Below are 12,742 nucleotides of genomic sequence, written 5' to 3' on the forward strand. Positions count from 1 at the left end.
GGAAAGTTCTGGTGGGTCCCCTCGCTCCAACTTGGGATTCCTGAGAAGGAGCATCTCAGCTCCCTACAGGGATGCTTTTATTGGAACTGCATCATGGCTCAGCTGCTCTCTGCCAAATTCTCCTTTCTTCTCCTCCCTTCCAGGTGGCATTTCAAGGGTACTACCTAATAAATGTATGTACGTTAGCCTGACAGAGTCTGGTTCTCAGGCAACCTTACTGGAGCCACCAGACCTCCCTCCTCCTTCCTTTTCTTCCCCTTTCTCTCTTTCCTTCCCTCTTTCTCTTTGCTCTTCCTCCCCTTCCCTCTCAGACTATGTAGTTTCTCACCTCCCCTTCTCTCTGACCTTCTACCTCATTCTCTTCTCACCTTTCAGACCAGCTTCCTCTGCTCTTACAGCTGCTCAGTCACTGTCCCTGTAGCATATGCCATTGGTTCCCACCCAGAGGCTCCCTACTGGGTTGAAGTACCCATCCTGCAGCTGCCATGAGTGTTGGTTTATAACAGCCTACATCTGCATACCTCTCTAGAGGATTGTCCTTAGCCAACGGGAGCCTTCATCACTGGAGATGTCTGAGAGGTTATGCCCCATATTCCTGAGGTTGATGACTCTCAGATGGGGGAGGGGGTATAAACGTCTGTCCTCCTTGCCTTAAGGCAGGACACACTGTGTGGTATAATTCAAACTCTGGAGTTCCCTGTGGAGTCAGTCTGAAGCTAATTTCTCCTGAAAGGACATCTCTGTGTAACACCTTCCCCTGTCCTAGTCTCAGTCCCTTCCAGGTGTACCAGGAGAGCACTCCCTCAATAAATACCACTGCTCTGAGGGAACCTGATTTAAGATAGTCACTTTACAAATCTGGTGCCTGTGGCTAAGTGACCCAGCCTCTGCTGTCCTGATTAGAAATATCCAGAAGAAAGAGCTGGATCAGTTCAGGCAGAGCCCAACCCACTGGTCACTCCAGGTCCAATCATCTGCAACTAGAGAGGAGGCAGAGTTTTACAGTATAGGGCAGAAGAAGGTACAGGGAAAAAGGGGGGCAAGTCTCAGGGAGGACTGGCCAGTTCCTAAGAAAGTAGACCCCACTACATGTCCTGCTCCTCAGGTTTTCTTGAATTTCTGTCAGCCTACTCGCTCCTCACCTCTTCCCCATCTATAGTCCCAGGTTCGGATTGGAGGCTGAGCATTGAAGGGTAGTACCATGTGATGAAGATGAGTCTGGATTGAGTGTCCAGGGGCCTGGATTGGAGCTACCTCCCTCTGCTCACTTCATATCTCTGGCTCTCAGGTTTCAGGTGAATTAGAGAGTTGGTTTGCTAATTTAAATAGTCACTGTTTCTGTGAAAACAAACAGAGAAGAATCTAAGCCGTTGATCTCTGCATCCCTGAATTCAGCAGAGGGCCTGGCACAGAGTTAGAACACCAGCAGTATATTGACAACAGGAGAGATCCTTTGCAAAGGATCTCTGTGAATTGCATTAAAGGGCTGTGAATTGCGTTAAGGTAATAAATGTAGAACATGACCCCGAAGCATGCAATATTCTGGGTGTGGAGCCGGCACACTCTGTGAGTGCTGATTTGTGTCAGGTCGGTGTTAAGTACCCTGTGTGCATTTCCAATTACTGCTGCAGTGTAACAAGTCACCCCAAAACTTAGATGCTTGAATTGACCGTTTTATGATGCTCATAGATTCTGTGGGTCGGGAATTTGGACCAGGTACCGTGGGGATGTCTTGTCATCCAGAGCCTCAGTGGGGGTAGGTCCAACAGTTCAGAGCTGGAATTACCTGAGGCATCTTCACTCGCAGGGCTGGTGCTTGATGTGGCTATTAGATGGGACTTCAGCTGGGTGGGCTTCCTCACGATGGTGGCCTCAGCCTCGTGGGACTTTGTGGGTGGCCATTTAGGGTTCCAAAAGTGATTGTCCCAGTTCACAAGGTAGAAGCTTCATTGTTTTTATGATCTAGGCTCAAAGTCAAACTGCATCATTCCCACCACATTCTATTGATTATAAGCCTGCCCATACTTAAAGACAACAGAATTGGGTACCAACTATTGATGGGGTGGAAGCAAGGTTCTCATAGAACACATGGGATGGGAAATATTGTGGCCATATTTGGAAAATTCAATCCACCGAGTGCATATTATCTCATTTAATCCTTCCACTGTCCTTGGAGTAGGCATTAGTTTCCCTTTGCAGATAAAGAAACTGAGGCTCAGACCGTTTAAGTAACTTGCCTGTGGACAAAGTCAGTACATGGCAAGGCTGGATTTAAACCCAGTCTGTACAAAGCAGGTGTTCTTCAACAGCATATAGAAAAAGGGGACTGAAAAAATAGGAAATTCAAAGGCCAGTTCTTCCTGTGTGCAAGATCAGCAGTGGGTAAGACTTCTTGTCCCCCATAACTCTATTGTCAGTTCATATCTTCCCACGTGGTAAAGGAATCTGGCTCCTATGCATAACTTCCCAAGGCATTGCTTCTTGGAGACAGTGTAACTACTCTGTGTACCTTTGGTGCCTCTAGTTTACCAGATAGGTGCTGGCACCTACCCATTCATTTGGCAAAGGAATACAGGGAGCAATAAAAGCTGTAGGAAGCTCTGATTCACACAGAACCAATTCATGCCAGGCATATCTTCTCTGCCACGATCTCCTTTTGAAACCGTATCTCCTCTTTAAGTTCAAACAAGGACCACTTCCTCCAGGAACTCATCTTTGATACTCCTGGGATCTTTATAATCAGAACGTTAAGATGATGATTGGCACTTACAACTTACTCTGCAGGTTTCTCTGTCCTCCAATTGGTCTAAGGCCCCAGAGGACAAGGTCCATGCCCTGGGGCCATGCCCTATTCCTCCTGAATTCTGCTCCCCAACACCTCAGGAACAATACCCCATTCTTAATAGGTACTCAATAAATAGGACTGATTAGATCAAAGGGACTTGTGAAGTTTATTATTACATTATAACAGGAGGACACACATGCGTCTTCGAATGTAATTTTTTGAGAGCCTACCCTATAGGCACTGAGCTAGGTGCTAACAAACCATGTGACCCGGGAGTAGGAATTTGGAAAATCAAACATGAGCCTCCTGCACACTCTGCAGCATGTCAGTAACATCCAAACTGATGTCTAGAAGTGAAGCTTCCTTGATAAGATTAAGAGGCCCACATACGGGGTGAATTTGAGGCACGTACTCTAAGGTTACCTCAATCAACTCTCAGACGATTCTAGGGTCAGACACTTAGAAAGTCCTTAAATAGCATTTTTAAAATTTAAAATCTTGACTTTCTCTTCGTCTCTAAGTTTTTTGAAGAATTTTTTTAGCTAGAACTATCAGATAGGAAAAGGATGGATCTCACTATTCTTTATTTCAAATCAGGCTACTTGTAATAAGCAAATTTCTCTACCCCACTTTAAATTTGTCACCCTTTCACCACAAAATGTTCTTAAAAGCCGTGACCTTTGGAAACACCCTTGAATATTCCAAATCCAAACAGCCGATAAACCTGTTCATAAATCTTGGGTAATGAATATCAGTGTTTCGTTTTCACTCCTTATTCACACCATAAGATCTCGATCTAAACATAACCCTATTGTATAACCTATTTCCTCAACGTACCGTCACCGAGACTAAAGCAACTGTAAATAATTACCTTTGGGATATGAAAGAAAATGTAAACATTTTATTTGGCAGTTTCTGAACACATGAATAAATAAATGGAAAAGTACATATTAATATTTCTTTTTGGAGTAACAGATACCATTAAACACTTATTTACACATCTTCACTGCAAAGAACAGTCACACAATTCAATTTTGTCTTATAAAAGGTCACTTCCCACACCACTGGACTGGACAGTTAAGGATGGAGATACTGGTAGTGCTTGGTTCTAGCAGTCTCAATGTTTGAAAGGCATTCATTTGCAAGTGTGATAAGAAGTCATCATGCATCGAGTTCATCCGGATCATGTACTGTAGAAAGTTTCTGGTGGCAGCCACAGAATTTGGTGTGTCATGCGCTTAAGTCAACTATGACATGTTTGTAAATCTGTGTATTTCCCTTGAAACTGGAAGCAAAAAGAAAATTACGCTTATTAATGGACACATGTGTGAATGATCTTGGTGCTTGAACATTTAATTCCTGAAATTTCACAAATTTGGCTTTCTCTGCATCCCAGTTATACACTTGCGTAAAGGAATAATCACTTCCAAGAATTGCATATTGGTAGTTATTTATCTGAAGAGGCTGGAACACCATGGATCCTCGTGATGGCATCCTCTGAATGTCCTGAAAGGAGGAACCTCCCCATTTCATTACTTTGGAATCACCAATGAATCTTGTCAAGCAAATGTACACGTCACCTTTTACCGAGAAGTGCTTGACGGCATAGACGTCCTCCATGTTAGGGATATCCGTTTGGTTAGTGAACAATTGCGTTGCTTTGTTCCACTGATAGATTACAGGACGCTGGGAGCTACTGGACAGGATTAAATGAGGCGTTCTGAGTGTCTGAGGTGTTCTGGCTATTTCTAGATATTCCACATCAGTGTCCCTGTACCACGCATGTAAGGATTGATGGGAGTAGAATCCATTTCCATTCCATTTATAAATGGTAGTAAAACCAGCTTTTGAGCTGTCAGCAACAACAAAGTACCAGTTGTTTTCAATCTTGAATGTTTCAATGTCATTGGGTTTTCGGATTTTGAGAATTTCAATATCCTGGATTTTTATAAATTTATTTGCAAAACTGTCTCGCTTATAGATGTGAGAGCCGCCAAACAGCTGGGCCACAATAACATAGAGCTGAGTTTCAATGACTATAGGCTTGCACACTACAGTGGATGTGCCTGGGAAAAGACAAATGAGAGATTAGTTGGATGGCCATCCTCTTTTGCAGCATGTAAACATGCAACCTGAAGCCATACAACTTCTACCAAAATCAGCCTGGAATAAGGATTTCCTTGGTTGAATAGGCAAGGACAATCTCCAAGGCCCAAAGGCAGCAGGACCCTGAGGTTCTGTGCCTTTGTGCCTCATGAGGCCTTGTTACCAACAACTGAGTTGTCAAGTCACATCCAACCTGCACTAGACATTTAATAGGGCACACGGCTACTGCCTGAGTTTTCTCCTCTCACTACTTGTAGAAAGCAAGCATTGCTTTCCCTGACACATCATGAGTTAATTACAGTAATTCTAGTGAAAACTGCCACTTATTGAGCACCAGCTCTGTGCTTTGCCAAATCATCTCATTAAAAATTCCCAACAATCTGAAGAGATAAATATTATCCTTCCTTTTGCAGATGAGCAGACAGAAACTCAGACAGGTTCAGTGGTGCTAGGAGAAGGCAGAGTTGGGATTCAAACCCAAGTCTACCAGCATCTCTATGCTTTTAGCACAACCTGTAGGGAGGTGAACTATTCTAGGGCTTCCGACTTGGGCGAGGGTCCCACAGGTTTCTAGAACCACCCTACAAAGTCTTGAGCAGTGATGTGGGTAGCCCATGATTCTACCTGTAATTGGTTTGTTCCTAGTGTGAAAGGGTTCTTGCTCTAAAAATAATGCGATTTTCCCCTAGGAAAGGACAAAGATGCTATTTGTCATTTTCCTGAAGCTTAGGCTATTGGTGGCAAGAGAGAAGACAAGGAAGAGAAATTCTTGAGAAAAATGAAAGAGGGGTATAGTCACAAGTGATACTCCTGAGACTTATTTTGAGAAATTTCAGAAAACAATATGGATCAGAGTCCTTGCTCAGTATATCCTTTTAGTAAGAGTTTGGCATTTATCAGGAAATATAAATATCAGGGCACCTGGGTGGCTCAGCGGGTTAAAGACTCTGCCTTGGGCTCAGGTCATGGTCTCAGGGTCCTAGGATCGTGCCCCCCATCAGGCTCTCTGCTCAGCAGGGAGCCTGCATCCCCCTGTCTCTCCGCCTGCCTCTCTGCCTACTTGTGATCTCTCTCTCTGTCAAATAAATAAATAAAACCTTAAAAAAAAAAAGGAAATATAAATATCATTTATCAGTAAATATTGACTAGAGGGAGCTTGGCTCTAGGAAATCCAAAGCAAGCAAGGCAAATCTGGGGCCCAAGCCTTTTCTAACTTTAGGAGCTCCAAAGCAGTAAGTTTTGTATCAGCTCTTTCTACTAATTGATGAAATTATCCTATTTGTGACCCTTTTCAGAACTCAACTGGTTGTGTGACTTTGGGAAAATCACTTAACTTCTCTGGAATTCAGTTTTCTCTTCTGAACAATGAGGGTTTGGCCTAGATCAGGAATGGCCACTAGACTTCAACCACGTATCAATATTGATCAACTGATGAGTTGGAAAACTGTGCTGAGAAGGATTCGTAGTCCTGTCTGCACTCCATAAGCAAGAGCACTGTGATTGATTAGCGATGTCTTTCTGGGGTAAGGGAGGTCATAATGATTGCATATTGAGTATATATTTGTCATCTTAGATGAGACGATGTCCTCTGAAGTCTGCATATATGTGATTCATTTCTCCTTCAAGTGTCCATTCTAAGATTCATCTAGAATAATTGATGGACTATACACAGGTAAGAAGAACCTGGTTTAAACTGCACAAAGCTGCTGCAGTCCATTGGAAAATTGAGGGCACTTTGGGAGAAAGGGAAGCATGACCTTCCTCCTCGAGAAAGAAGGAGGTTTCTGGGAGGACCTCAGTTTGGAGAAGATCCCTTCACCTGGGCACCTTAGTCTCAAACAAGGCCCAGACCTGTCTTGATCCTGTAAGCAGTGGGGCTGACAGCCACCAACACAACTGAATTATAACTCTTCCCACCCAAGAAGTGTAATCTTTTACATAGAAGTTTGAATGCTCTCAGGAACAGATTTAAAGGTATTAGAAGCTAAAGCTGATGGAAACATTTTGGAGGGAGGCCCATATTCTAACTTATTTAAAAACCATTAAGTTGTTGAAATGAGAAGAAAAATTAAGAGGTCACATAAGTAAAAGTTTTCATGGAAGAAAAGTAGTTCCCAAGGTCAAATTAAATGCACAAAACACTGGAAAGAGGCTTCATCACTGCTAGACTTCTCAGGGCCTCTAATGCATAATTATTATGAATCTCCAAGAGGGAGATATGGTTCACAGATTTATTGGACCAAAACCCCTTTTTGTGACAAGGAGTACATTAACATATTGAGGGGGTCACTTTGTACAGTAGAGCTTGTGACTCATTGATCTAAAATAACATCTTTATTTTATAGATAAGAAAAAGGGAAGGCCCAGAGAGGGTGAGTGGCTCACCCAGCTGGTTTGTGGCAGAACCTAGATTAAAACTCATGATTCCTAGTCCAATACTTTTCTTTTGAAGAAAAATAATCCACCTTTATTTGGCATTTACTATGCTACATTCTATGCTGTTTCTTGAATATGTGATGACATTATCTTATGAATACATTATCTTCAACAACCCCATGAGTTAAGTATTATTATTCCCATTTACAAGACAGGAAATCAAGGTTTAGTAAATCCCCAATCATTTAGTAAATGGTATGGATGGGGATTAAAGGACTCTAAGCGTGGCCAAGCATCCCCCCATGCCAGCTGTCTTTTTCTGTTGCCCTTGGTCCAACCTGCTTAACTTCCTATTCAAAATATGGTCAGGTTTTTCATACCTGTAATGTTGTCATAATTTCGGAAGGTCTTTTCTACGTGGTCCCATTCAAGGAAAATGCACTTTCCAGTAAAAGGCTGAGCAATGACTACATATTCATCGTTCATATAAGAAAAAGTATCTATGGACAGTGATTGATAAGGCAGGTCTTGAGACTTTGCAAATTCTGCAAAAACAGGAAATGATGATGAATAACTGCGTGCTAATGCTTCATTCCTTGGCTAGATCTCAAACATCCTTAAGAGATACATTTATTTAAGAGAAATAGTAAAATGATAATTTTAATTTGCTTTTAAACCCACAAAGTTTTAATGCTTTATCATAAAAAATTAAAATTGGTCGTTCGGTTTTTAAAGATATTAAAAATATCAGTTCCTGCACACACACAAAATGTAGCCCTTATTTTAGCTTTATGAGATGGAATGATTTGGAATACATTACCTGTAATGATGCAATCAAAATCCTTGGGTGAGAGACTATTGATTTTGCGCTTCTTGTATTCTGGGGGACCTTCACAGTAGATGTCTTCAACAGTTGCATTGGTGTGGTCCAACCATTCCACTAGCCACTTGAGTTTACAGTCACAGTTAAATGAATTCCCTCTCAGGTCCCTGAAAGACAAACTTCAGTTGATTTTGCTGTATGAGGGTCCTACCTACACAGGTATGACCTCTACCTCAGCAATTAACATATGCAGATTGCTTTTACCTGGCTTTATATCATGCTCCATCGTCTACCTTGAACGTGACTGACAACTCACTTTGAATTCAGAGATATCCCACAATGATTGCACTCTTGAATGCCACCCAGTCATAGAACCTCATAAAGTATTCCTTCTTAGATCAAAGGCAGCTCTGTTTAGAGCTGTGCTGTCCATAGAAATATAGTGTAAACTAAATATGTAATTTAAAATTTTGTAGGAGCACCTGAGTGGCTCAGTCAGTTAAGTGTCTCCCTTCAGCTCAGGTCATGATCTCAGGATCCTGGAATCAAGCAGGCTCTCTTCAGTGGGGAGTCTGCTTCTCCCTCTCCCTCTGCTCCCACTCATTCTCTCTCTCTCTCATTTAAATAAATAAATAAAACCTTAAGATTTTTTTTCTCTATTTCTAAAAAAAGTAACAAGAAATAGGTGACATTAATTTTAATAATATATTAAAATAATTTGTCATTTATTTTAAAATAATATATTTTATTTAATGTCTCACACAAATCATTTAGCTGTGTAGCCAACAAACATTACTAATGAAGTATTTTATACTTTTAAAAAACATTAAATCTTTGTTGTTGTTTTTAAGTTTATTTATTTGTCAGAGAAAGAGAGAGCACAAGTGGGGGCGGGCAGCAGGCAGAGGCAGAGGGAGAAGCAGGCTCCCCACTGAGCAGGGAGCCTGATGCAGGACTCGATTCCAGGACCCCGGGATCATGACCTGAGCTGAATGCAAACACTCAACCAGCTGAGCCACCCAGGCATCCCCAAAATCTTAAGTCTTTGGAAGCTAGTGTGTATTTTACACTTAGAGCATAACTCAGTTTGATGCTAAATTTTCATCAGAAGTATGCGATCTATATTTAGATTTCATAAAATTTATACTCAGAAAAAAATAGTTTCACACATCCAAGTTGTTCCAAACATAATTAACTTTTGCAATAGCTGAACAGAGAATCAGTTTTTCAATTTAAATTTAGTTTTCTACTTAATTTTTTTAAAACTAAGTATAAATTTAAAGCTTTGTTCCTTAGTTACACTAGGAACACTGCTCGGTGACCACATGTGTGGCTACCATATTGGACAGAGCAGGTCTAGAGGACAGAATATCATGCTTATTATATCATATTTAATTAAATCAAGCGAACTATTTGCTTTTGTTCTTCCTCACAGATGTAATTCATCCTGATCCTATTCCATGGTCTACAAATTCAATTTTGTAGGAAATGACTTTGACACACCAGAGTTAACTCAGACATCCAGCAGCTCATGTCTGTAATAAAATATACAGCACGGATCATTTAAATTTTCACATATGATCCTAACTCACCAAGTTTTCTGTTTATTTGCATTGCTTCTGTTCAGAAATTCCAGCTCCTTCCTAAAACCCTTCTTGGTCACACAGAATTCCCAAGATAGGTACTGCCTAGTCTTCACACAGCACACAAATAATTTTTAAATGTTGAGGCATTTAAAAATGCTTTTTGGGGATACATTCATGAAAACCAAGAAATCCATGAAAAGACAAGCTATCAAGGATCCTTGTACTTAGATAATTCTTGGTTTAGGCATATTAGAGTAGGCCCAAGAGGCCAAACCCATTACGGGATTTCCTTAGAGACTGAGCCAATTTCAAGTGGGTTCTTTGTTTTTGTTGTTGTTTTGGTTTTTGCTCATGTGTCGTACTGGCTGACAGAAGGATGTGCCAGAGGACAATGTCCAAATAAGCCATATCCCCAAATCTGCCATGGTATATCATCTAACTTCCAAGACCTTCCCAGGACTGACTTTATCTCCCAAGAATATTCTGACCCCAAATAATGACTGGCAAGTTTTCTGGGTGATTGTAAACCAGAACAGCTAATTGTGATCTGTCTGAGACTTTTTGGTAGTGTCTTGCTTCTGGTACTCTCTTGCAAATAAACCATCATTCAGGACTTGGGGTACCGGGCATTGAGGAGGGGCTAGGGAAATACCACAAGGAACAAAGAAAGTTTTTCATTAGCTTACTGATTTGAAGTTAAATACTAGGTTTAGGAGAAAATACTTGACTCAGATCTTTTGTTATTGGAGAAAAGTTGTTTTGAACATATATTCTATAGAAAAGTACCTGAGTTGATAAAAAAAAACTTTATGTTTACATATATCCTTTCATTTTTCCTATATCTACCTTATAATCATTTAATACCCTTCTAATGTCTGGAAGGCACTTAATGAAGCTAAATTGCTTTTGAGAGAGTTAGGCATATATTACTTGCTTTGCTTACAGCAAAATATACAAATTCCTTACAAAGATCTTTCACTCTGAGGCTTAAAAGTCAAAGTTTGAAAGCTCTTTTGTTTGAAAAAGGGTCAAAAATAATTAAGTTCATTCCCTTCCTGGGGCTTAAGCCAAATTCCTGGGGATTAAGCCTAGAGTTGTTGTTCAGTCTAAGGAGAGAAAAGGCAAAGTTGCCTCCCTTCCCCCACTTCCTGCTCCATTTCTCTGTTGACTGACCAACCCATGGGTGTAACCTTTCATCTGTACTCGGTCAGTTTCCCAGACTCCTTTATGTTTTTCCTTTGTAGCCCCATTTCCTGGACCTCATGAGAAAAAAGGCATCTTGAAATTTCACTCGGGGCCTTCTCTTCGCACCCCCTCAAAGTCCCTTATCAGCACTCCCACCCATAAGACACACACTTTGCCCCAGGGAAATTCTGGGCACTATATATTCAGAATATAGAATATATATTTTGAGTCTTTACTATAGAAGATTCAAACAGTAGTTCAAGTACATTTAAAATGTAAGCAAATTTAAAATTTAAATTGTAAAATTATAATTTAATGTTAAGGCCAATTACAAATTCTAAAAATTAATACTAAGTTTCTTTGTTAACTATTGTAAATTAATTAATCAGTGATGTCTTAGGTCCTCTTACACATTTGTTAAAGAATCCAGGCCTTTGAAAATATCTTTTGGGAGTGTCTGGAGATTGTTGTTTGCGAGGCTCCTGGGGAAAAAAAAAAAAAGAGTGATGTAAACTGTCATCGAACTAAATAGATGCATTTTATGATAAAACTTAATTATGAATCCTCTTTATTCTTTCCTGACTACACTAAATTAGTTGTAGTACCTTTTTTATTTCTTCTAAGATACTACTCAGATTCCCACTATTGTATATTCAATTCTTGGTCTCTTTGCTTCAGTGCTCACTCAGTATTTATGGCGTTTTCCATGTATGATGGCAAAAAAGAAGCTAACAAACCAGTAACAAAGTAGTATTGGACATTGATCTTTTTATGTAGAATGGAATATGAGACTCATACTCTTAGACATTCAGTCTAGGGTGTGTGTCCCAAATGATGACTAGCTAAATGGGTGACAGTGCCCATTTCATCTCACACTCAGCCTGCCCTTGCTCCTCCCTCTCTCCTTCTCAATTGCTCTAGACAGTGGCCAAACCCCCAACTAATAGTGCCAATAGCTTTAGAGTTTGGGAACCTGTCTAACCTATCCCCCTGCCAGCACATCCTTTCTTCTTTCCAAAGCATATACTCCCTTTTTATATTTTTCTTTTCTTTTAGTTCCATTCATTTGACCTCAGAAAACAACTTTGTCACATATGTCCATCCATCCATCCATCCATCCATCCATCCATCCATCCATCCATCTTCTTTAAACATTTCTTTTCCTTTTCTTCCAGTTCTTATCTTACTGCACAGGAACTGTTTTCTCTTTCTCTATTTGTTCTTTGGTGAGTCCCTAGAATAATTCTAATCAAAGCTAATGAGTAAGGAGCAGCCCTGATGGTATCAAGAAAAGGGAAATGTGTCCATAGTGCAGAAGTGTGGACATAACAAGGAGTAGGAAGGGATGTAGATCTGATAATTTTCTATTTTTAACCAATATTGTGTGTGTGTATGTGTACCCATATTGGTTATATACTTTTCTAATGAAATTTTTTCACACACAAAAAATAAAAAAACTAAACTGAAACAAAAAGAGCTTACATTTTTGGCCTCCAAAGTCCTTGAAAATTCTCTCAAATTCCATTTAAAAGACTCTCAAAACTCTTCTGTCTTCTGCCTGCTCTAATTAATATGAGATTTCTCAAGTGCAAACATTCAAGACTTTTAAAACCTATTTTTAAGTTAATTATGTTGTTTTCTTGAGTTTTAGAAATTACGACTAGGTTGGAAACCTCTTTTCAATGAACCTTGGAACATAAGAATGGGAACTGAATCAGAATGTTCCAGTCTCAATGATGGTCTATTATGTAAAGAAGGGCACTGCTTTGGAGCCATTCTGAGCTTGGTTTGAATTCTGATGCCACTACTTCCTGGCTGTGTGACTTTAATTCTGAATCTTCTTCAGGACTCAATATTTTCATTTTTTTAGGGGGAGGTGAT

The 12,742-nt window shown here is 40.2% G+C and overlaps 1 protein-coding gene across 1 annotated transcript in view; it reads right to left on the bottom strand.

Moving 5' to 3' along the window:
- Positions 1-3,431: 3,431 nt before the first annotated feature.
- LGI1 (leucine rich glioma inactivated 1) overlaps positions 3,432-12,742 on the bottom strand; it is a 39,361-nt gene continuing 30,050 nt past the window's right edge. The window contains exons 5-8 of the mRNA XM_032836143.1: positions 11,272-11,343; positions 8,088-8,257; positions 7,648-7,812; positions 3,432-4,851 (exon numbers count right to left, since the gene is read on the bottom strand). Of these exons, the coding sequence (XP_032692034.1) occupies positions 4,016-4,851; positions 7,648-7,812; positions 8,088-8,257; positions 11,272-11,343 (1,243 nt within the window). The 3' untranslated portion in view covers positions 3,432-4,015. The remainder of the gene's footprint in view (positions 4,852-7,647; positions 7,813-8,087; positions 8,258-11,271; positions 11,344-12,742) is intronic.

The sequence above is a fragment of the Lontra canadensis genome, unplaced genomic scaffold (assembly GCF_010015895.1).
Source record: "Lontra canadensis isolate GAN:19392208 unplaced genomic scaffold, GSC_riverotter_1.0 scaffold3, whole genome shotgun sequence".
NCBI classification, from domain to species: domain Eukaryota; kingdom Metazoa; phylum Chordata; class Mammalia; order Carnivora; family Mustelidae; genus Lontra; species Lontra canadensis.